Source organism: Camelina sativa, chromosome 18 (genome assembly GCF_000633955.1).
Source record: "Camelina sativa cultivar DH55 chromosome 18, Cs, whole genome shotgun sequence".
Classification (NCBI taxonomy): domain Eukaryota; kingdom Viridiplantae; phylum Streptophyta; class Magnoliopsida; order Brassicales; family Brassicaceae; genus Camelina; species Camelina sativa.
The window spans coordinates 15649864-15673640 of record NC_025702.1 but is presented as its reverse complement, the minus strand read 5'-3'; the positions used below and the strand labels follow the sequence as shown (position 1 = coordinate 15673640).

Below are 23777 nucleotides of genomic sequence, written 5' to 3'. Positions count from 1 at the left end.
AATTAATATTAAAATCACAAATTCGAGTTTTATATATATATATATATATATATACTCGCCATAAATATAGTTAATGTGGTGAATTGTATATAAATATTAAATCCTAACCAAAATTAAAGTTAAATGAATTAGAAATGTATTAAGAAATAATTTTAAAATATTTTCACTTAATAATTCCTGTTTTTTCTTTTGTGATTAGCCCTTATATTTTTCACGTTTTTCAAAGATTTGTTATTTTTTCCCAACAAATTCAAGACAAGATTGAGTATGCCACATTTATATTATAACTAATGTTTTCTTTTTACCAACCAAAAACTAACCAAAGGAAAAGTGTCACTCCTCATCACGTCACTTTTGGGTTGACTAACCCATTACCGTACACAATTTCCTTTGCAACGAGAAGGTAAAATTAAAATGATTGCATTTCATATGATTCAGTTTTTATGTATTATATATTTCATATGACATATTGAATATGAATCATACTCTCTTCTATTGGTTCAAATAATTTTCATTCTAAGAAAAAATAAAATATGTATACAACACATGTGGGTGTATGTTACGTGTGAGTTTGACCATATGAAGGAAATGTCATTAGCGCGTGTTAGGTGTTGCATTGAAGACTTAAGACGAGGGCATAATTAAACAAAACAATGTCAATACCATATTATGTGTTTGTAGAGGACAAGACATTGGTTTATTTGATGGTGTCACGTATCTTGACCTTACACTTAAATTACTACTAATACGACTTATTTTCAAAATTCAACCATTAAGTATGATATACTCAAGCTTATACTACTAGAACCAAAATTGCCAGTGTTAATTAAATGGTATACATACATCACCTACTAATATATACGTGTTTAATTTTAATTTCTTAATTAACAAAAACTACAAATAGAGTTCCTTTTGTTAATAGATAATGTTTCATAACTGGACTTTTATTTATTAAGTTCATGGGCTCAAATGATTAACACAACATTTTGTAATAATTCTCTTATAACAAATTAATTTGGTTAGAGATGTTCTGTGTACAAGGAAGATACGACATCGGAGTTGATAATGTCATGCTTTAGTTTTTCTCCTACTTCACTTGCTAATTTTTTTAATGACAAGAAAATTAAAGAAGATCTTTTGTACTTGTGAGGGGGCTGACTTTTCTGTTCATAGATAAGAATATACTAATTTTTTATTATAATTAAAAATTTAAATAATTTTAATTAAAGAATCAAACAAAATATTTATTTAAAGTCAAACCTAATAAGTACTAACTATTTAGAGAGAGAGATATAGCTTGTCTTTAGAAGAAGATTGCAGCAGTCCTGTCACAGTTTGTTGCCATCTCTCTAGCTTGTCTTTGGACGACCCTTTAATCCATTACCTAACCTCACCTCTATATTAACACTAGTTTTCTTGGTCTAATTCTCTGAGTTGGGTTTGTTCGAATCTTGGGATTTTTGTGACTAGACGACGCCGTTTTACGGAGCTTCTCTGACCACAAGTTTTGTTTATTGGCCACGAAAGATTGGAAACATTCTAGGTCCAAGTGTTTTACTATAATAGGATTCAAGTTATATAGACTATGCAATATTGCAAATTACAGATTTAAAATTTCAAAAAAATCAACTGTTATGTTATATGTCGCTGCTTGAGTTGGCTGTCCTGATCTTTTATACCACAAAGAGTTTAAATCATCTTATCTATATTTGCAGTTATATGATAAAAGCCACACAATATTAAAACCTGACATTTTCTTGATAATGATACTATTAAAGATCATGGCAAGAAAGACATAATAATAATAGTCCAAAATTAATATCCACCCTATGTAAAAAGTAAGATTTTTTCACCTTTTAAGGATATTTTTTTTCATATCCTTGTACTCATAAAATTTAAATAACAAGCATGCATATAAAACAGAGTAATCTATCAAACACGAAACAACTGGTCCAAAATCTTAACATGAAATACTCACGCAGTAAGAATTAATTTTAAGAAACAAATTAAGTTGATAAAATAAATAAAGAATAATCTAATGTGTACCGTTCTTAACCACAAATCTTATATACAAACACCAAATTAATACCCCTAAAAAAAAAAAAATATGAACGAGGGACAGACCTTAATGATCATCTCAAGTGCAACCAATACATTGCTCGATCAAAAAAGGTTCCAAACCAAAATCCTCTAATTTAAACATAAAATCTATATACCAATAAAACACCATTTTCCTTTCTCCCACAAGACGCTAGTTTTGGCGTTCCAACCGCAAAACAAAGTGGTAACCAAAAAATAGGCTAACTATACTTTTTATAAAAACCCAAAGTAAATATAAGCCTTTAAATCTTCAAGAACCATGGCAGTATGGCACCATCACCATCTTCTTCTTCTTCTTCATCATCATCATCTTTATTCTTTTTTTTTTAGCTTATGTATATATTTATTTATTTCAAATTCATAGCAGCAGCCATGTTCCTGAGCTTCTGTGATATTTCAGCAAAGGATGGTCTCTCTGTTGGCTCAGACCCCCAGCAACTTTCCATCAATCCCTTCCACTCTGGATCACACCACTGTGGGATTTTAGGGCGCAATGCGTTATTCACTATACCTCCTGTAACCAAAAACACCAATCTATATGTCTTAGTTTCATAACTCTTATCATTCACAAGTATACATTTTTAAAAGATCAAGTAAAAGAAAGGTGTAGTTACCAATTATGGAAGCACAGTGCATGTCTGCGTAAGGTTCTTCACCAGTGAGCAATTCCCACATTACAATCCCAAACGAGTAAACATCGATCTATTCAAAAGACACAGGCTTGGTTAGTTGACTACGAGATTCAATGCAATTAACAGCTGCAAACTTGTATAAGAAATTTGGTTACCTTTTCAGAGACCATGTTGCTTTTCCCACTCAATAGCTCAGGTGCCATCCACGGCAAAGTCCCACGAACACCTCCTGATACTAGGGTCTTCTGTTTCACCTTCGATAACCCCAAATCACCAATCTGGAAAAGAAGAAAATATCAATTTATGAGAAACATATAAGCTTACTCTTTGTTGTTATAATGGGAGATCAGATGAGCAAAAACGTAACCTTGCATATAGGACGCTGAGGATCTCTCATGTTCACAAGAAGATTCTCACACTTCAAATCGAAATGAACTATGTTCTTTCCGTGCAGATACTCCATCCCAAATGCAGTATCCATGGCTATGATGAGTCTTTTGCGACGATCAATGGTTCTGGAGGAGTCAGCCAATGTGATGTCAGATACTTGAATCCTCTAGGAAAATAGGATATAATGCATGAATATGTGAATCTTTTTTACCTATCCTTCTTCTGCAAGAACTGTTTCAAAGATCCGTTAACCATGAACTCCGCCACAGTTGCTAGAGAACCATCAGGACCATCACGAACTATTCCATAGAACGACACAACGTTTGGGTGATGCAATGAGCTCAATAACAGGGCTTCTTTCCAAAAATCTTCTATCTGCAACAGCAGAAAAGCAGTAAGAGACTTATACGTCGATGAAAATGTTATATTCAATTGATAACAAAAGAAATAAATTTTACCAAACGTTCCCTTTCAGAAGGTTTGCCTGCAAAGCAGCTGGCTTTTATTCTCTTAATTGCAACATCTGAGCCTTTCCATTTTCCATGGTAAACAGATCCATATGTTCCATGGCCTAACTCTCGAATTTCTTCCAGATCATCGTTTCTTATACTCTAGATGAAGAAGAGAAAACAAAGTCAAAAGGACTAGAAGTTTGTTCGGTTTTGGAATTCTATAAGACGGGTTTAAGCATAAAAACCTGTAGTCCCCTGGATCGAGCTTCAGCCTCAGCCTTTGTTTGTTCAATCTTGAAATTGTTTGGGTTGTCGCTATCAGAATCTATCTCAGGTTCGTCCTGAGCATTCTGAAAAACAAAAAGTTGTTGCAAAAGGGAAGTCAGAAGAAAGGAAAGAAAGGGAATTCATAATAGGTTAACATATTAGAATACTCACCATATGCTCTGGTTCGTTTTCCACCAACTCCGGCATCACTTGATCTTTGGCTTCTTCTGGATGAGCTTTAACCTCAGCAGCTCCTTCAAGTGCCGCCTTCTTCACAGATTCAATTAACTCAGGCAAGAAACTCAAACGCTCTACTGATAGCTCTGCCCCTTCAGGAGTAGTAGCAGAAGGACTAACTTGTTCCAGATTCCCCATATCTTTCTTTCCCTCAGCTAAGGGCTGAGGCTTATCTAGGAAGGGAACACCGTTTGAAACAGAACTATTAACACACTCAGGTGTCTGCATAACTGGTGCCTGCACAACTGGTGCAGTATTGAGGTTTGTCTGTAATAATGGCCCAGACAAAGGCTCACGCACTTGTAGATATTCGTTACGTACAGTCGGGTTCTCAGATGGCACCCAATTTGGGTCTAAAGGGAAGACTTTATCTTGCAAATGGGGATTAGGGTAGTAAGGCTGGCCAGGAGAGGACATTCCATCAAAGCCAGATATCCTTTGCGGAGAACCAACTACAACGTTTTGATTGTCCACTCCAATAGAATACCTAGGAGTATTTTCTATTGAATTCCTGATAGCAGTCTGATTGACTGTGCCATTGACTTGCATGGGCAAGCCTGGAGGGCCAGCTATAGGATTTGAAACGTTCTGCCATATATTTTGCTGAGGGTGCATATGGCTATGACCTGCTGAGTGGATACTTTCAGGTCCTGGAGGATAGAGATTATTCCCATAATGAAACCCACGTTCCTCGGCAGAAGGGTTGGCCGTATTCAGGGGACCGCCACCAAGTGGTTTATCAAGAGGATAATTCATCCCAGGACCATCAGGAGTGTAATGATCGTTTGGTCTTCCTACATTAGAAATATGTGGCCTTCCTTCCTCAAACCTTGGAGTATTAGGATTCACCTGCTGTTGAACCATCCATCCTCTTTCATGTCCGAAAGTCTCATTTGGATAAGCTCCGTGATGAGTAGGTTTTTGATCTGTGTTAAGCAGGAAACTTTCCCTGTTTGGTGGACACTGTGCACAATGTACCGGTGGAAATCCGTTGTTGCCTATATTAGGCTGCTCCAAAAGCTGATGGTTCCTATGGTACGGAACACGACAGTTCTCGCATACATTACCACCTTCATAGCCACCTTGACCACCGTGAAGAACATTCCCAGGAAAACCTCCTTTACTCTCGGGTGGCATTGCTCCAGCTGGTACCCACACCACACTGTCAGGAATCTGAGGCTGGTGCTCATATAAAGGATGATAACTTGCTTGTGCCGGCCTCACATACTCTTCAGGCATTCTATCAAACCCCGTATCAGGAATTTCCCCATATGGCATTCGATAACGAGCAGAAGAAGGCGAAGATGGAAACTCCTGGAAAGTTCTGGGATCATGATGTCCATGGTGCCGAGGAGAATAGTAAGGACTCCATGTACCTTCTACTTCACCATACCTCGGTGCAAGCATCTGCCCTGAACCCACACGAGGAATCCTAAGCTGATGAAGATTACTATACTGCGCAATAGGTATCTCGTTGCCCCTCTGGCTACCACCGCCAGTCTCAATACTCAGCTGGTTCAACATCGGTTCCATCATCGAAAATTCATCCATACGATCGTAACGAGGCGAATCAGGATGTTGCTGCAGCTTCCTAAAGTCTGTCCCTTCCATCAAATTATTAAGAGCATCAACATATCTCCTCTCAGATTCCCTCTGATCATCACGTTCCACATAATGGGAAGAACCATCCTGCTCAGGAGAAGAAAACAGAAAGATCCTAAGCCTAGTGAACCCATCTCCCGAACCTAACTTATCATACTCCTCCATCATATTCGTAACATCATCATCGTTCACCACCGAGACCAAAGCATCGAGATCCTCATCAGGCTGCTGGTATTTAAACACAGCTGCACCGTCATAAAGCTCTCTCATCTTGATCATCAACTCCTCATACCTAATATCTCTATTCACACTGACGATCCTCGTCTCTCCACCTACGTACCTCAGTTTCCCGTCCTGAGGACGAGGCAATATACTTCCTGAGAAGCTACACAGGAACTTAACACGATGGGGCTCATCGTTCAAGCTAGAGACTGGACTAGTGACAGAAGATGAGTTCACAGAACCTGAATCCATAGCAGCGAACCTCCTCTTTCCAATCTGATCACTATAATTATTAATCTCGTTCTGTTCTTGAATCACGAAGCTCGCTTACTGCACCAGGGAATTGAAATCCGTATAGTACCAAATCTCAAAACCACGATGACAAAAGAACTTGGGAGTTGTTCGTTGACAATAACAGTTGAAATGATTCTCCATTTACACGGGTGCGAACGAATCCTCACAAAGCATCAGCACTTTTATCTGGACAATTGAAAACACAGACATGCGTAAACAAATCAAATCCAAAGAAGAATTACACACATACTCAAAAAGATCCTTAATTTTTCAATCAAATTACCTAAAATCTCGGAGAAAGAAGACGAATTTTCAGAAACCCTCGATTTAAAAATGCGTAATTTATAACAAAATCACGTTCCGCACCTCCCGATTCCACACTCTTGATCTTTTATTGGGTATGAATGAGACGAAATCTGAATCGGGAAATAATAATGAGAAAACCCAGAAAAAGATTTAAGAGTGGAAATTTTTGTAGGAAAGTAAAAGAGAGATTTCGATTTAGATAGGGGAAGAGGTTTCTTGGTTTTGATTTTGATGATGACGATGACGAGACGACGATGGCCAAAATTTAAAAAGATTATAAAAATACAATCTTTATTTCTTTATATTTTTAAACTTTGTTGTGTGTGTGTAATGTGTTTTCTGGGTTAGAAGAGAGAGAAGGAAGAAGAACTAGAAAATGCGATGCTGTTTCTGTACCGCCAGGTAGCTCTCCACGTGGCGCCTTTTCACTATTTATTTCGTTAAATTTTATTCATTTTAAAATAATAGTAATAAGAATAGTTTTTAATTTATCTCCCAGTCGCGGTCCCAGTCCCAGGGCATGGCGTATTGATATTGGTTGGGGCCTTGGGGGCTTTGGGGGGGGCATATGCTTCTTTCCTCGTCCGCAGATTCCTTGTGCGTGCCCACCGCCACTGCGCGTGTTCTTCTTCACCTTCATTTTAATTATCTCCATTTTTTTCTTAAACTTAATCAGCAATTATTACATCATAAAATCGCATTTTGAAACGCACGCTGTATTCCCATCAGTAATCAATATTTTAACGTTTTTGCATCAATTTTTTTGTTAAAAAAATCTGGATATAAATATGATAAGTGGTGACATTTATGGCGTCAATAAAGGTGGTCACATTTTAGTTTTAACACACACGCGCTCTCACTCAGCTTCTGGTCACGCGACACGTAGCGGCCTGCGTCACGTGTTCTCCAATCATATCGTGACAGTTGGCACATTTCCCAAAGCATCTTCCAATCAATTTATTCGCAGAATAAAATCATGTTAAAAGTATATAACAATACAATAACTTGAGACAATATGTTTTGACACTCATGGTGAATTGTGTCTTATGTGAACTACAAACTCAAATTTTAAAACAGGATCTGATTTGGTTCCTTTTTACTATGGGAATGGGGATCATAAAAGTGTAGGGACTACAACAGACTCTTTCAAACAGAGTATGCCGGAATTTCAAAGTACAGACAGCATTGATCATAATTTAATTATTTCTCATCAATGACAAAAACAACAGTTTACAATAATACTCTCTTTTTTTTTCCTTTCTAAACTGACGTTTCATACGCTAAATACTTAAATTAGCAAGACAAAACCATTTTTTGATGTTGGCAATGTGAATAGAGCCATATCAGGCATAGCTAAATAGCGGTACGAAAACTGAGTGCTTGAGTCTGGAATTTACTAGATAGGGCTAGGCTTCAAGCCTTCAACTACTTTTTTTTTGTAGGTTTACACTTTTATATGCATCTAAAAAACTCAAATATTAACTGTCACGACTTTAAACGTTGTAACTTGTAAACATTATCAACTCTCTCTTCCTTATCAATAAAAATCAACCATTTTTTTTTGTATAATTCATTTGTTCATTACAAAATGCTACTAATATTTATCTTCTTTTTCTTTTGTATATTCATACAAAAAAACAAATATTTATCTTCTTTTTTCAAAATGAAGAAATATTTTAATACAATTTGTAAACATTGCATTAAAACGTCCAAATGTAATCGCATTTGAAAATATGGGCCTCCTAGCCCACTTATACAAGTTTCTGCCAATTAGGTGATCCACAAGATAAAAAAAATAGTAAATACCAAATATACCCTCCAAACCACAACGACTCTTTCTAGTTAAAAACACTCGCACTCTCCGCCACTTCACTATCCCCTCACCCACCCAACAATGTTACCCGTAACCGCCACTCTCCTCCGCCACCGTCTCCGGCACTTGCGCCACCGTATCAGATTCTACTCCACCGCTGTTTCTCCTTCTCCTCCTCCTCCTCACTCTTTTCATCTACCTCTCAATCACCCTACCTACTTAATTTGGGCAGCCAACACTTCTCTAGGCAAAACCCTCGTCTCTACAGGCATCGCCGCCTCTTTCCTCCTCCAACAACCTACTTCACTCCCTGCCGGAAAACTCCTCTATTTGAAACCTGTACAGACTGGTTTCCCTTCCGATTCCGATTCTCGTTTCGTCTACTCTAAGCTCGATTCGCTCTCTCTCCGTCGCCGAATCCCTCTTTCTATCTCCAACTCTGTTCTCCGTTCTTCACTCCCCGCCGCAGAGTCTATGCAATTAAATGTTGAAGTCAGTAATAGTGGGATGTGTGATTTGAATTTCCGGGAGGAGAAGATGGTCACCGGTGCGCCGGAACTTTTGTGCAAGACGTTGTATGCTTGGGAGGCAGCTATCTCTCCGCATTTAGCTTCGGAGAGAGAAAACGCGACGGTTGAAGACTCCGTCGTGCTACGGATGATTGAAAAGTGTTTGACGGAAGAGATGGGAAGCGAGAAATCGGATTTACTATGTTTGGTGGAGACTGCCGGTGGAGTTGCTAGCCCTGGACCATCGGGAACTCTTCAGTGCGATCTCTACAGGTAACACTTATCTTCTACTTAGTATGCCTTCAAAAATGTTAGGAGATCGAATTTGATTTATCTCTTACTTATGGTTGTGTGTATTGTAATCCCTGGAGTTAGGCCTTTTAGATTGCCCGGAATTTTAGTTGGAGATGGTCGGCTCGGTGGTATCTCGGGGACTATTGCAGCTTACGAGAGTTTGAAACTTCGAGGATATGATATTGCTGCTGTTGTTTTTGAAGATCATGGCCTTGTTAATGAAGTTCCATTAACGTCATATCTAAGAAACAAGTAATTCTCTGTGTGGCTTTATAAGTTCTTTCACTAATAGATTTGTAGTTTTTACTTTTCTTATTCTTGTTTGAACATTTTTGGCTGGTAGGGTACCGGTGCTTGTGCTTCCGCCTATTCCTAAGGACCCTTCAGATGATCTTATTGAATGGTTTCTCGAATCTGATTCTGTGTTTAAAGATTTAAAAGAGAGAATGGTATTAGCTTATTTGGCGAGATTAGAAAGATTGAACGGCATGGCCAAGCAAGCAGGAGAGATTTTCTGGTGGCCATTTACTCAGCATAAACTTGTGCATGAAGAAGGTGTGACGGTTATAGACTCCAGATGTGGTGAAAATTTTTCAATATTCAAGGTTTGTATGAGAAAATCCTTATCCTTTTTATCTTTTTCCGGTGTGGTTAGTATAGTCATAAGCAATCTGGTTACTTGGAAGGCATGAACTCTATGAGTTCAGATATCTTCATCTAGAATTTGCTGTAACTAATTGAACTTTTTTACGTCATCATTGTTAGGCTTCCGATAACAGTTCTCTTACTCAGCAATTTGATGCTTGTGCAAGCTGGTGGACACAGGGGCCAGATCCTGCTTTCCAGGTCATTTGTGCCCATTATTTCCCAGTTTTATGACAAATATCATTTCCGTGTGCATTGTTACGTCATTTCATTTTAATGCTTATTTCTTTTTGTGATGAATCTTCTGAAGTTTATTTTGAACTTTTGTTTAGGCTGTTTCAGGCTGAGCTTGCTAGAGAAATGGGTTACACTGCTGCTAGGTTCGGGCATGTTATGTTCCCTGAGAATGTATATGAACCTGCCTTGAAATGCGCTGAGCTCTTATTAGAGGGAGTGGGAAAAGGTTTCTATACTTCTTCTGTAACATTGTTTCTGTTTTCAAACATTTGGAGATGGCTAATTAGTTTATATATGTAGGCTGGGCTTCTCGAGTGTACTTCTCGGATAATGGATCCACAGCAATCGAAATTGCCTTGAAGATGGCATTTCGTAAGTTTTGTGTTGATCATGATTTTTGCGAGGCTACAGAAGAGGAAAAGCATATAGAGGTTAAGGTACAATCATCTTGTTAATGTTCAACAAGCTTAGCTATAGACACTTAATTGTACCTGTTAGAACATTTGTTGTTCACTTTGCTGCTTACTAAGACGCAAGTGTTACTCTTCTCCTGGCAGTTCATATGCAAGATTATGCTGTTTTGTCGTATGTCTTACAGGTTTAAATGTGAAAATTTGATATGTGTTCTATCTTAGGTTCTAGCTCTTCGGGGGTCTTACCATGGGGATACGTTAGGAGCTATGGAAGCACAAGCAGCATCACCTTATACAGGCTTTCTCCAGCAACCGTGGTAGGGGAATTTCTATTGTTTGTCATGATTCTCACTTGACCATATCTGTAGAATTTTTGTTCTCAACATTCATCTTCTGAATTAAGCATTCTTGGATCATATGCATCTCCTGCACCAATGTGGGAGGGATCTAACTGCATAGCAGCCAGCTCTTAATGTTGCTTAGGTAGAGTTGTTATCCCTTAGATATGATCATGATTACATCTAGATATCAGCAACTGCAAAAATTCACCTTTTTCACATCTTACGCACCCAAATTGTATTGAGCAAGCATTCTATATCATGTTATTCTCAGCTTGTTCGTTGATATATTTGCATTGTAGGTACACTGGAAGAGGCCTGTTTCTGGATCCTCCTACCGTCTTTCTCTCCAACGGAGCTTGGAATCTCTCCCTTCCTGAATGTTTTTCTGAAATCCCCCCAGAAGAATATGGAAGTAAATAGCATTCTCTACTCTCTATCTGCTATACTCCAATACATTTCCTTTAGTTGTATGATTTAGTATTCCCAAACTCTTACAGCCTTCACCACCCGTGATGAGATTTTTGACAAGAGCAGAGACACCTCAATTCTTGCAACAATATATTCGGCCCATGTATCGAAGCATTTACAAGAGTATTCGGGAGTTAGGCAATCTACCCATGTTGGAGCACTGATAATAGAACCAGGTCAGTATGACTTCAATAGTGTACCTATATAACTTCCTTACAATCAAAGATTTAGCTTTATTGGTCTCTCTTTCGAGATTGCTAGATGCAAACTACTCTTTTGTAAAGGTCGCAATTTTATCTGCAGTAATTCATGGTGCTGGGGGAATGCACATGGTTGATCCGCTTTTCCAAAGAGTTCTAGTCAATGAGTGCCGGAATAGAAAAATTCCAGTCATTTTCGATGAAGTGTTCACAGGATTCTGGCGTCTTGGAGTAGAGGTAGCCAACTGTGCTTTGATTATATATGTATGTGTTGCTACATTCCATTTACATTCTGCTAACAAATTACTATGATTTTACCAAGACTACTACTGAACTTCTCAGTTGCACACCGGACATAGCATGCTTCGCCAAATTGTTGACTGCTGGAATGGTTCCTTTGGCTGTCACTCTTGCCACAGATGCTGTATTTGATTCATTTTCTGGAGATTCTAAGGTAAAACGAAAGAAGTAGACTCTTCCTTGTTATCAAAACCGTCTTCATGCATTTCTGATTTCGCTTGAAGCCATCTAATTTTCCTTACTAATTGTAGCTCAAAGCCTTGCTTCATGGTCACTCATACTCGGCTCATGCCATGGGTTGCGCAACAGCTGCCAAAGCCATCGAGTGGTTCAAAGATCCAGAGACTAATCATAACATCACTTCACAAAGAACATTAAAAGAGGTATTAGGACAACTAAACACGCTCTTAGTCTTTATAGTATGAGCAAGCCCAGATAGGTAGATCAATATGTTGTAATCAAATCAAGTATTACGATTGATAACAATCAATCCTTATAAATATTGCAGCTGTGGGATGAAGAACTAGTGCAACAAATATCATATCACTCAGCGGTTCAAAGGGTGGTTGTATTAGGAACCCTATTTGCTCTAGAACTAAAAGCAGATGCTTCCAATTCCGGGTAAATAAATTTCTCAAATTGACAAGTCTGTTTCTTTTTTTTTTTTTTTAATCATTAGCTCCAATGTATTTGAATACACAAAAAACCTTGGTAACGTTGTCTGCTGTGTATCAGGTATGCTTCGTTGTATGCAAAGTCTCTACTTGAGATGCTCAGAGAAGACGGAATCTTCACTCGCCCTCTCGGAAACGTCATCTATCTCATGTGTGGCCCTTGCACGTCGCCTGAAATCTGCCGCCGTTTACTCACTAAGCTCTACAAAAGGCTCGGAGAATTCAACAGAAGATGAAAAAAAAAACCCCCCAAAACCGCCCTCCAAGTAATTTGTTGTCGTCTTGTAACGAGATCTATCGGTTTATTGTGGAAATTACTAAAAATAAATATTCCTTTTTGGTGATGTAAAAACGAAAAGTTGCTTACATGGAACCATCGGCTGAGATTCATCGGACAAAGACTAACGACCTCTATTACTTCATAGTGGGCCCTTCCCAAAGCCGTTAACGACAATCGCGGCAGACCACATTATAAGAAAACGTAAACCGTACCGCATGAGATTAAATCCCACTAAAGAAGCACTGGTAAAGTAAAGAGCTCGAATGAGTCGCCACAGTTGACCCGATTAACCCCAAACCAAAACAAAAAAAAAAAGACAAAATTGCGAAGACTCAGAACAGAAGACTGTTCGGTCTGAAAAACTATCTTCAAAAAACTAAAAAAAAATCCACTTGTGTTCACTAATTCATCATTGTTCCAATCCAACACCGGTTGTTTTGATTTCTTTGATTCGCCGGGGATTTCGCTGTCTCCGATATTAAGGTACTTTCGTCTTACTTGTCTCTTTCGTCGTTGATTTGGTTCTTCAATTAGTCACCGGGAAGTCTTATATAGTCTCCGACGTGGATTTTGGTTTTCAGATTTGGTTACTTGATTTAGGGTTTTTTGGTTGTTTAAGTAGTAGCAGCAGCCGAGGTAATTCTCGTCGATGTTTTATGGGTTTTGATATATATGGACTTTTGTTTGCTGTTTGAGATTTTTAATCGTTGTGATTTGCAGATCTAGTAAATTAGGGTTTTGTTTTTGTGGGTGGAGAATGCAGAAGTAAATCATGGACAGAGGTAATAATATGAATAGAGCCAAGAGGATTTTGGATGGGAACAACGATGATGATCAGCCTGAGCGTAAACGTCCTGCTCTTGCTAGGTATTTATTTCTTATCCTTCCTTCCTTCTCCTCCTCGTAGTTCTTATACAACTGGAAAAGTTTCTGACTTTGTGGTTTATTTCTTCTTCATCCCAGTGTGATTGTAGAGGCTCTCAAAGTTGACAGTTTGCAGAAGCTTTGCTCTTCTTTGGAACCTATTCTCCGCCGAGTTGTAAGTTCTTTTTCTTTTGTTCACCTTCAACCTTTGCTTAGAAATTAGCTAATTCTTTTGTTTAAGCCTTAATGTGGGATTGTTACTGAGTAGGTTAGTGAGGAAGTGGAACGTGCTTTGGCGAAACTAGCCCCTGCTAGGCTTACTGGAAGGTAAAATCAAAAGAATTTAGCAGCTCTTGACATTGTAATATGCTCTTCAACGTTAGCTTAACAGGTTTGTTATTACTTTGCAGTTCTGGATCTTCTTCTCCAAAGCGAATCGAAGGTCCAGATGGCCGGAAATTACGGTTACACTTCAAATCTAGACTATCTCTCCCTTTATTCACTGGAGGGAAAGTAGAAGGAGAGCAAGGTGCTGCAATCCATGTCGTCTTGATTGATGCAAACACTGGACGTGCTGTGGTATATGGTCCAGAGGCTTCAGCTAAACTTCAGGTTGTTGTGCTTGAGGGTGACTTCAACAGTGAAGATGATGAAGACTGGACACAGGAAGAATTCGAAAGCCATGTCGTCAAAGAGCGTGCTGGAAAGAGACCGTTGCTTACTGGAGATGTGTATGTCACTCTCAAAGAAGGAGTTGGAACTTTAGGGGAGCTGGTTTTCACAGATAACTCGAGTTGGATTCGAAGTCGTAAGTTCAGACTTGGTTTACGGGTTGTAACTGGGTATTGTGATGGCATGCGTATCCGTGAGGCCAAGACGGAAGCTTTTATTGTTAAGGATCACAGGGGTGAATGTATGGTCTTGGAACCTCCACTTTTTTTTCTCACTGTACCATGTGGTGTGTGACTTCTTTTAGTTTGATGCCTGTTTCTTTTATGTGCAGTGTACAAGAAGCATTATCCACCTGCTCTGGCTGATGAGGTGTGGAGATTGGAGAAGATCGGCAAGGATGGTGCATTCCATAAAAAGCTTAATGCAGAAGGGATTGATACTGTAGAAGATTTTCTGAGAGTAATGGTCAAGGATTCTGGGAAATTACGTACTGTAAGTGCTTATTTTGTTGCTTTTGAAAGAGATGTCCATTAGAATTAACACCATGGCTAATTTTTATCTTTATCCGTTTGTTTTTGTCTAGATTCTTGGAAGTGGCATGTCAAACAAAATGTGGGATGCACTAGTAGAGCACGCAAAGACGTGTGTCCAGAGCAGCAAGCTTTATATCTACTATGCTGAGGATTCAAGGAATGTTGGTGTTGTCTTCAATAATATCTATGAGCTAAGTGGTCTCATTTCTGGGGATCAGTACTTCTCTGCTGAATCACTTACTGACAGCCAAAAGGTTTGCTCCATGTTGCTTTAACTTTTAACACCATTCTTTACTTTGCTGCGAGTTATGATTTAGTAATTTACTATCTTCTTTCAAAGTTTATTAGCAAGCGAGTTCATCATTTTTAGACCAGTTTAAGAGGAGATTTATCAAAGTTGATTTTGTATTTCACTTTTGTGTTCTAAAGGTATATGTTGATGGGCTGGTGAAGAGAGCATATGAAAACTGGACCCAAGTCATAGAGTATGATGGAAAATCTATTTTAGACTTGAAGCAGCCTAACAGGTTGAGTATTACTCAAACTGATTTGGCAAATTACTCTACTGCTCCCATTGACCATCCAATCCAGATGGTAGGCCATTCATCTTCAATGCCGGCTAATCAGTCTCCAGTGCTTTCAGATTTTGCTATTGGAGGTTTGTATATTGCAATCAAATCTCTTGATAATTTTGTATTGTAGTGAATTACTAAATCTTATATGTCTGTTTATCTTTGATCAATCTACAGGCTATGATCAGTCTCTGGCAACAAGATATCATTCGCAGCCCCAGCTTTTGAACTCCAACCCACGAGCACATTTTGATGTTGCTGCTTGCAGTAACCCACGAGCACAGTTTGATGTTGCGTCGTGCAGTACAACGCAAGACCAGCTCCTGGGAAACTTACATCAATCTCAAAGCACCATAAACAGTCAAAACATGAATGGTCTTGCTCTCGGTCCTCCACAATCATCCACAAACGGATACCAAAACATCAACTCTGCTTCTGTTCACCAGGCAAATCTCAACCATTTAGAAGACTGGTCAAACCCCCGGGAGAGAGGAGGACCAGAAGATTTCTTCTCAGAGGAAGAGATCCGACTCAGAAGCCATGAGATGCTAGAGAGCGAAGACATGCAACAGTTCCTCCGTCTGTTCAGCATGGGAGGAGGAGGCAATGGCTCTGCAACACACTTGCCAGAAGATGGATATACATTCCCATCGTTTCTACACACGCCTATGCAAGGTTATGATGAAGACCGTGGTCGATCAGGCAGAGCTGTTGTTGGATGGCTTAAGATAAAAGCAGCAATGAGATGGGGGTTCTTCATCAGGAGGAAAGCTGCTGAGAGGCGAGCACAGATTGTAGAGCTTGATGATGATGATGAAGATGGCGAATAAGTGTGGTCTTTCTTCATCATGGTCATACCCCTAATTATGGTAACAACACTGAATTGACACAAACAGTGTTTACCAAATGGAAACTGACGCTTAAGGGCCACGAGGTGAAGTGCCTCAGGTATTGTATAAAAGGAAGTGTACAGTTAGATTCAGTGGGATGTGTGTTTTATGAAGCAGGAGACTTTTAATACGCTTGATTGATGTCTCATAGCATTCGTAAGAACTGATTCTACAGTCTTAGATAAAATGATTCAACAAGTAGAATTTATGTTTGCTGGTCCTATGATTTGATACTCGAGTTGCTATATGATGTAAGGCTTGTGTTCCACAAAACTACAGTGTAATGTTTCCTTGATTATTACTTATATATTAGGTTGTGTTCTGAGAGCATACCGGGGTACACCCAAATCCTACTTTCACTGTAGAGTTTCAGCTTTCAAGTTCCTCTTTTCGTTTGTGAAGTTGACAAATTAGCTAGCACACAAACCCACATGCCACAGGATCACATATCTTATTATATTTTAAATTTTTAAACAGGTGGCATGATGACCACTTACTTGACTGAGAAAAGTACAAAGCCGAAGCAATCATAAATGGAAACAACATCAAGAAACACAGATCTAAGACTGTCCTCGTTGGTGACCTTAGTTGTTTCTAAGGATTTTTCTTAGTTAAAGAAATTAATTAAAAATGAAAAAAAGGAAAGAAGGGAAGGAGACGTTTCTAATTTTAGGACAAGGAGAAACGTTTCTTCGACGATAGGTGGCGCAATATCATTGGTATTTGGGGTAAAATGAGTTTGATGGGGGAAATTTTTTTTGGCCTTCCTCTTTCATTTGCGAGTTGTTCTCTCTTCTATCTCTCTCTGCGACAGAAACCGTGATTTGCGATATGTTTCCTTCTCTTCCAATTGATTTCCACATCTGATTCTCAATGGTTTCGCCGTCGATTTGGTGTTGAGTTTCCGGTGAAGCAGACGCAAGGAGATTCCGGTGTAGATCGATCGATCGATCTGTTTGGAAGTAAATGAAAAAGTGAGAAATGATGCATATGATCCGATTAGTCAGAGTGTTGAACCCTGGATTTGGTGAGATGGTTGGTTGACTATGAGATTTTGTGTTTGTTTTATGAGTCTTATGAGTTGATCTCTGGAATAGTCAGAGTGCTTTATGAGTTATAGTTTATGAGTTTGGGATATGTATCTGACTTTGTTTTTAGAACCTTGTTTTATGTGGTTTGATTCTGAAATTGTTCTTTCATACTGAGATTATAGTTTGTAAAAGAACGATGAACAACACATAAGAGGTAAATATAGAGTCCTTTCATTTCTCAGTAAATCTTGCTTGTGTCTCGGATTGAATTGTGTCTTGCTCGTGTCTCGGATTGAATGTACTTCTTTGTGACTAGGTTGTCATTATTCGTAATTGGTGGTTGTTCTCTCATTAATGGATGTGACTAGGTTGTGTATTCATTGTGTGTTTGGTGTTGAAAATTAAATGTAACTTCAATTAAAGTTTTAACGATCTTAATGTTCTTGATCGATCTCCCGTTTTTGATGATATACTTTATGGTCAAGCTCCACAAGTTACCTACTACGTTAACGACAAAGAGTACAATTTGACTTACTATCTGACAGACGGTATTTATCCGAACTGGGCAACTTTTATTCAATCCATACCACTACCACAGAGTCCGAAAGCATCTTTATTTGTTGAACGCCAAGAAGGTGCCCGAAAAGATGTTGAGCGTGTCTTCGGTGTCCTACAAGCTAGATTCACCGTAATTAAAAATCCATGTCTTTTATGAGATAAAGATAAAGTCGGATTGATTATGAGGGCGTGTATCATACTCCACAATATGATTGTTGAAAATGAACGAGATGGATATACTCAAGCTGACGTTTCTGATTTCCCACAATGAGATGATGTGGATCTTTCATATTCTTTCGATATGGCTTCAAATATCAGCAATGTGCTGAATGGTCAAACAATAATTCGTGATAGAGAAGCGCATCACCAATTGAAACATGATTTAGTTGAACATTTATGGACTAAATTTGAAGATTAAATATGTTTCATGTTTAATTAAATATGTTTCTATCTTTTATTTCATGTTTTGTGTTATGTTTTAATTTTTTAATGTTTTGTGTTTTAATTTTAAATGTTGTATGTTATTTTATGTTTTTATTATTTAAATATGTTTCTATGTTTTATAAAATAATTTTAAATATTTTTAAGTTATTATTTATTATTTTACTAAATTTATTAGTAAGAAACACCTTAAGTTGATTCTACCAATAATCAACAAAATTTTCTTTCTCTTTTAACAAAGTTTCTTCTTCCCTTTTTATTATTAAAAATTGCCTTTAAGAAACAACTAAGGATCTGAGGATAGTCTAATAACAAATGGAATGTGATGACCAATTTGGTTTTATAACACACGACACAAAAGCTCAAACCAGACCTAACAAGTGGCATGGTGATAACCACTTGGTGAAGAACACAACATAAATTAAAGCAGACAGACTTAATATTAGCACTTATTTGGACCCAATTCCTAGCTAGAGCTCAAGCAAAGATGGATGAATCCAGAAGGGAGCATATGGGATCAGTGGGATGAATCCAGAAGGGCGCAATGGTGGCTTTGGGTGTACCAGGGGGATTGTAGGTGCGGACAATACCAGAGCCAATATGGTAGCAACCAAGTCCCGCCCCAATGTAATAGATGGAGTTAGGTCTTAGTCCCGGGTACATGCTCGCGGAGAGACAAAAGGCTTCACTCTTGCCAAGGAAGATGCAAAGATCTCCAATATCTTCAGTGTAACAGAGGCCTCTGCTCTCCTCATCTTCTCTAAACACCATGAAGCGCCTTGTTTGGCTATGGACACTTTCCACTTCCTTGTCAATGTTCTCCTTGTGCAAACACCCGCGGTACCACTTGACGAAGAAAAACTCGCCAGAGGGTTACTCCACAAAGTGTTTGGTCATGAAACATGCATCCAACATCTCCCACTCGGCCTCTGGGATCATACACTCAGATAAGACCTATCGAACTTTGCAGCCACGACACAGTCGTCTTCGTCAGGAGAAGAACACGAGAGAGCCACTTCTTTCAGAGCAAGACGTGGAGAGAACTCAAGAGCAGGCAAGGACATGACTTTTGGTGATGAGACCCATGGCTTGAACACATCAGTCATATGTACTGAAGTAATGAAGTATCCTTCTTGCTCGCACAAACAACCCATCCTTGCGATGCTCCCACTAGAACTTCTCCATCGATCTCCTTAGGGTGCGTTTTCTCGCAGCTCTTCACCGTTCTCTCCGTCCTAGGATCGAATAACTTGTTCTTTACGGTTTTGCCACTCTCAGAAGGCTCTCCCACCTTCACACTACTCAGAAGCAAGTACGGAGACTCGGGCAGTGATGAGAAGAAGCGAGCATTACTGACCCTGCAAGCCTGTCAATATTCACAAGTAAACTCAAAATTATAAAAGCAGAATCAATCAAGAAACTGTGATACGGGAGAGAGGTGAGTGTTGTGTTATCTTACAGAAAGCTTAGAGATTCGGCTGAAAAACAGAGCCATTGTTGTCTTGTGAGCTCACAAAAGAACCCTAATTGCTTATAATGCCTTAACTCCTGTTTTTTCATCTTCTCTCTTATAAAAGGGACACCTGCCACCACATACGGCTTTTGTCTTTGTAAAGTTTCCATTTTTACTAAACAAACTAGCCACTGTTTGAGATGTGAAAATCCCATATGTGGAAACTTTTGAAACCAACTTACCTTCGCTAATGATATAATGATTTAGTGAATTAGAGGTTTTCCTTGTGGCAGAGGCAACTTCGGCACCTTCCTCTTTCGCACCAAACTACATCAGTCAATGTGGTCACGAACTCACGATTGAACATTATATGGGGCTTAGTTTCAAAATCAGGGCCAGTAATGCCAAGCGCATGTTGAATGCTTAATCGTAGTTACAACGACAATTTTGAGTAGGGCTATAAAGATTTTGGGCTTGAGTTTGGACCATCAACTGACTAGAAAAACGGATACACTAGAATCAAATCAAAAATAAACCAAAGTGTATATATATCGAATTTCATATGCACTAACCAATTGACATAAACACCGTTTCTAAATTCTACGACGAATAACTTGATTGAATCGTCCGATAGATATTTCAAAAAATTAGTCTTTAACAAATATGAAACGAGAATTTTTGATTGGGTTCATCATCCAAATAATATAGACATGCAAAGAAAAATCATATATATGGATTAATGCATGGTCTATTATCTCTGTTTTGAAAAATACGATTCCAAATTTTAGTAATGTTGTATCATTTGTGTATCAGTGTATGCAAAGATAATGACGAATAAGGAGAATTAATGTGGGGATATGATGGATACTACTCTTTCGCTTTCTACGTCACAGCTGTAAGTGTCAGTTGTAAATGATGTTGGAAGCAGACGAGCAGTAGCAGTCTTTGATTCTGTTCTTTTATCAAAAAAAAATATACATAACATACTTAAACAATATCAATATATATATATATATATATATGCTAGAGTATTATTACAACTAGTATAAATAAAAATAAAATTAAACTTTCTGTTTGATCTTTCTATATATATACATAGAACTTCAAAATCCGATTGTGATCAAAGTATGCTATTAGTCTGATATTGTGATGCACAAGATATATTCAGTGAAAGATCAACAAAAAATTGTTGCATGTAACTCAATCGTTTGGTAATCAACAAAAAGTTGTTGTATGTAACTCAATCGTTTGTGTGTGTATATACTATAGAACTTCAAAGTCCGATTCGTAAGTGTGCCACGTGTGGTCCTATTGGAGATCTGGATGTATGTAAGTCAATCATCTTTTGGTAATAAAAATTGTTCCAAATCTTAGAATTCATTTAGAGTTTAGACCCATCACCCATGCCATGAACTCTCTTTTGAAAAATAAAATAATGGGAAGTGGGAAAATCAAAGTAGAGTTAAATGTGATGTAAGAGTGTAAGTGTGATGATGAGGCTTCTGCTAAATCGTACAGTATATATATAGATCATTATGATGGTGGCAGAGCAGGTGCAGTCCTTGATTCGGTTCTTAATGTTTTTCTTTAACATATTGAAAAAACAAAATATGTTTTAAACTATTTATCGAACGTGTACCAATAAATATAACTTGTTCATCACAATCCACAAGTAAAGAACACCCCCGAAATATGTTAACGTATTATCTCATTGTTGTTTAATATATCACGATATTACATTTTGTAGAATCTCAAAAGTTTATTGGTAACGCCTAACGTGCATGTAGAGTCGTATACTAGTATTTGGTTAGGAGAGTCTGTGGTAAGAGCACTTGGGAGGGGGAGAGTAGTAACCTTTTTCCATCTCTTTGGTTATTTTAGTTTGTATATATTTAAATTAATACTGTTATTAACGGGGGGAGTGTGGGTGTACAATAAATATATGTCCTCTTTATAACACATCGTTATCAACACTGCAGATACGACTATTGCTATCTTTGGTGTTTGCCTTGCAAAGGTAAGCTTTCCCGCAGGGGAAATGGGGTTTAATGCAAAAACTAGGGCTCCATATAACGCAGTCCCGTTTGTGTATATAATACCAACACAGTCACGGAGAAAAGACAGAGAGAAACCATTAAAAAAAAATGAGAAGGATATCACAAGCAGTGAGTGGTGCAGCGAAGGCGACGGTTTCAAGAGCTAAAGCTCGTCCGGTGGCATCAACAAACCAATGGTACTCCACCGCTCCTCCTCCAAAAGAAGAAGAAGAAGAAGAAGAAGAAGAAGGAGAAGAACAAGACGAGTTGATTCCTTTCCCTCCCCACATACCCGGAGGTCTTGTTGTCCGAAAGAAGAAGAAGAAAATGCCTGAGACATCGACGGGCAATAACAAACAAGACAAACCCTCCTCTGGTCAAGACGCCGGTCAGGGACAAGGAACCAACGGCGGTGAAAAACCAGACTATGGCGGCGGTTGCAGTGGTTGTCCTGGGTGCAGCCGTTTTGGTTGCCCTGGATGTAACGGTGGATGCAATTTCTGCTTTGGTTGCGACGCCTGCAAGTATTAATCAATTATTACAAATATATATATGTTTATCTTTTCGCGTAGTTCTATCAACTATGGCTTTATTATATGTATGTGCTTCCTTTCTTTTCTTTTCTTATTAGTCTTAGGACATGTGCATTAGTGTAGGACAATTTTTGGTCCTTCAAATATATTAATCTTATTTTGAGAGTTTCTTAACTGTGGTATGAGCATTGGTGTCCATTTAAAAAATTAATTATTTAAATTAATAAATAAAAACATATTAAAGTTTTAATTTAAATAAAACATATAACATTGACATTAAAAACATAAAAAAATTAAAAAGTTACAAAAACTTGGAAAAAAACAAAATATACAATTAAAACATGAAAGATAAAAAACATAAACCATACAAACATCAAAAATAAAAACAAACATTTTATTTAATTCATAAATTTTTTTTTAATTAATCTTCATTATCTGGAAGATGTCCAAAGTTAGTCCAAATATACTCAATCAAATCTTTTTTTAACCGTTCATAAGAAAATTACAAAGTTACAAAAACTTGAAAAAAAAACAAAACATACAATTAATACATTAAAAATTAAAAACAGTTTATTCAATCCATAAAATTAAAAACCAAAAAAAAAAAAAAAAAAAAAACCAAACAACACCAACCACACAGATGCTGCCACGTGTAACGAAAGACACAGCAAAAAACGTCCCATATTAAGAAACGTCCCATACAGATGCTGCCTTTTTTAATTTATTTAAAAACAAAAAATACCGGGGACAGGCCAAATGTACGCCCCTTGTATATGGTCTTAAATGTGGTTTTCTTTCTGCTAATGTGCGAGTTTGTGACCCGCCGTGTACTACTGTTTAATTAGAGTTAATTTGCGTTGCATTAGCCTCTTTTTTTTTTTTTTACTTATTCTAATCAAACCCATATACAAAATTCTGCCCATTTAGTCACATTTATTTAAAAATGTTAAATGGATATAAATTGGGTAGCCCAATTAAACATGTTTGATAAATGGGTTTACACATTAATTAATTAATTAAACATGTTTCAGATTCTTGAAACCTAAGAAGAATCTGAAAGTTATCGTCGCCGTCGTCTTCTCTGAGCCACGACGTTGATGGGTTGTGTTAGTTAGTTTGTATTGACTTGATTCAAGATCCTCTTTGCAAATTCAGATCAAATTGTGATTCTCTGTTTTGATTCATAGGTTTGATTTTGTGGCTAAATCAAATTCAGATCAAATTATGTAAACACCAAAGTCAAACAATACAAACACATACGGCGGTCTCAATTTGGCTTATCCGTTATGGGCTCGTATTTTAATATGAAGCCCATTAAAATTAAACGGACCACACAGTAAGTGAAACGGTCTCAATTGAATGATGATGAGTTTGGGTGTTGTGCCCAAGTCAATTTTGCCTCTGCAGCGCTATCGATATGAAAGGTTGCCTTTTTTGGGATGTTGCTTCTCGAGTTAATTTAGTGAAATGGAAGAAATACTTTTTTCTTTTCTTTTTTTTTTTTTTTTTTTTTTTTTT

The 23777-nt window shown here is 37.8% G+C and overlaps 3 protein-coding genes and 2 pseudogenes across 9 annotated transcripts; 3 read left to right on the top strand and 2 right to left on the bottom strand.

Moving 5' to 3' along the window:
• On the bottom strand, positions 2027-6804 carry LOC104761846. Its single transcript, XM_010484987.2, has 9 exons — positions 6480-6804; positions 4013-6382; positions 3820-3924; positions 3581-3733; positions 3334-3497; positions 3100-3247; positions 2888-3010; positions 2715-2802; positions 2027-2614 (listed from the first exon to the last, which is right to left on the bottom strand). Exons 2-9 carry the CDS (start codon positions 6152-6154, stop codon positions 2448-2450), a joined length of 3090 nt encoding a protein of 1029 aa, XP_010483289.1. The 5' UTR covers positions 6155-6382; positions 6480-6804; the 3' UTR covers positions 2027-2447.
• LOC104761844 (bifunctional dethiobiotin synthetase/7,8-diamino-pelargonic acid aminotransferase, mitochondrial) lies at positions 8392-12764 on the top strand. 2 transcript variants are annotated; one of them, XM_010484986.2, is made up of 14 exons: positions 8392-9097; positions 9200-9370; positions 9462-9723; positions 9884-9964; positions 10106-10226; positions 10301-10437; positions 10636-10730; positions 11054-11166; positions 11252-11398; positions 11526-11659; positions 11745-11876; positions 11974-12105; positions 12231-12343; positions 12458-12764. In XM_010484986.2, the coding sequence occupies exons 1-14, from the start codon at positions 8397-8399 to the stop codon at positions 12630-12632; spliced, it is 2514 nt and encodes an 837-aa protein (XP_010483288.1). In that variant the 5' UTR covers positions 8392-8396; the 3' UTR covers positions 12633-12764. The 2 variants fall into 2 exon arrangements, 1 of the variants encoding a protein (XP_010483288.1); XR_763329.2 differs by lacking the exon at positions 12458-12764 and having other exon boundaries at positions 11765-11876.
• On the top strand, positions 12942-16537 carry LOC104761843 (calmodulin-binding protein 60 B). 6 transcript variants are annotated; one of them, XM_010484982.1, is made up of 10 exons: positions 12942-13159; positions 13258-13312; positions 13440-13543; positions 13640-13715; positions 13809-13867; positions 13951-14453; positions 14544-14704; positions 14796-14999; positions 15175-15403; positions 15495-16537. In XM_010484982.1, the coding sequence occupies exons 3-10, from the start codon at positions 13449-13451 to the stop codon at positions 16145-16147; spliced, it is 1980 nt and encodes a 659-aa protein (XP_010483284.1). In that variant the 5' UTR covers positions 12942-13159; positions 13258-13312; positions 13440-13448; the 3' UTR covers positions 16148-16537. The 6 variants fall into 6 exon arrangements, with proteins under 6 accessions (XP_010483284.1, XP_010483285.1, XP_010483282.1 ...); XM_010484983.1 differs by having other exon boundaries at positions 13433-13543; XM_010484980.1 differs by having other exon boundaries at positions 13397-13543.
• LOC109130517 lies at positions 18715-19732 on the bottom strand (annotated as a pseudogene).
• LOC104761842 overlaps positions 22154-23777 on the top strand; it is a 3326-nt pseudogene continuing 1702 nt past the window's right edge.

Excerpts from the sequence above, each read along its gene's own strand:
- LOC104761843 (XM_010484985.1), top strand. The coding sequence starts at position 13,449 with ATGGACAGAGGTAATAATATGAATAGAGCCAAGAGGATTTTGGATGGG. Across the intron at positions 13,544-13,639 it reads AAACGTCCTGCTCTTGCTAG|TGTGATTGTAGAGGCTCTCA; the intron begins GTATTTATTTCT and ends TCTTCATCCCAG. Across the intron at positions 13,716-13,808 it reads AACCTATTCTCCGCCGAGTT|GTTAGTGAGGAAGTGGAACG; the intron begins GTAAGTTCTTTT and ends GTTACTGAGTAG.
- LOC104761844 (XM_010484986.2), top strand. The coding sequence starts at position 8,397 with ATGTTACCCGTAACCGCCACTCTCCTCCGCCACCGTCTCCGGCACTTG. Across the intron at positions 9,724-9,883 it reads AAAATTTTTCAATATTCAAG|GCTTCCGATAACAGTTCTCT; the intron begins GTTTGTATGAGA and ends CATCATTGTTAG. Across the intron at positions 9,965-10,105 it reads GGCCAGATCCTGCTTTCCAG|GCTGAGCTTGCTAGAGAAAT; the intron begins GTCATTTGTGCC and ends AGGCTGTTTCAG.
- LOC104761846 (XM_010484987.2), bottom strand. The coding sequence starts at position 6,154 with ATGGATTCAGGTTCTGTGAACTCATCTTCTGTCACTAGTCCAGTCTCT. Across the intron at positions 3,925-4,012 it reads AAAACGAACCAGAGCATATG|AATGCTCAGGACGAACCTGA; the intron begins GTGAGTATTCTA and ends TTTGTTTTTCAG. Across the intron at positions 3,011-3,099 it reads CTCAGCGTCCTATATGCAAG|ATTGGTGATTTGGGGTTATC; the intron begins GTTACGTTTTTG and ends CTTCTTTTCCAG.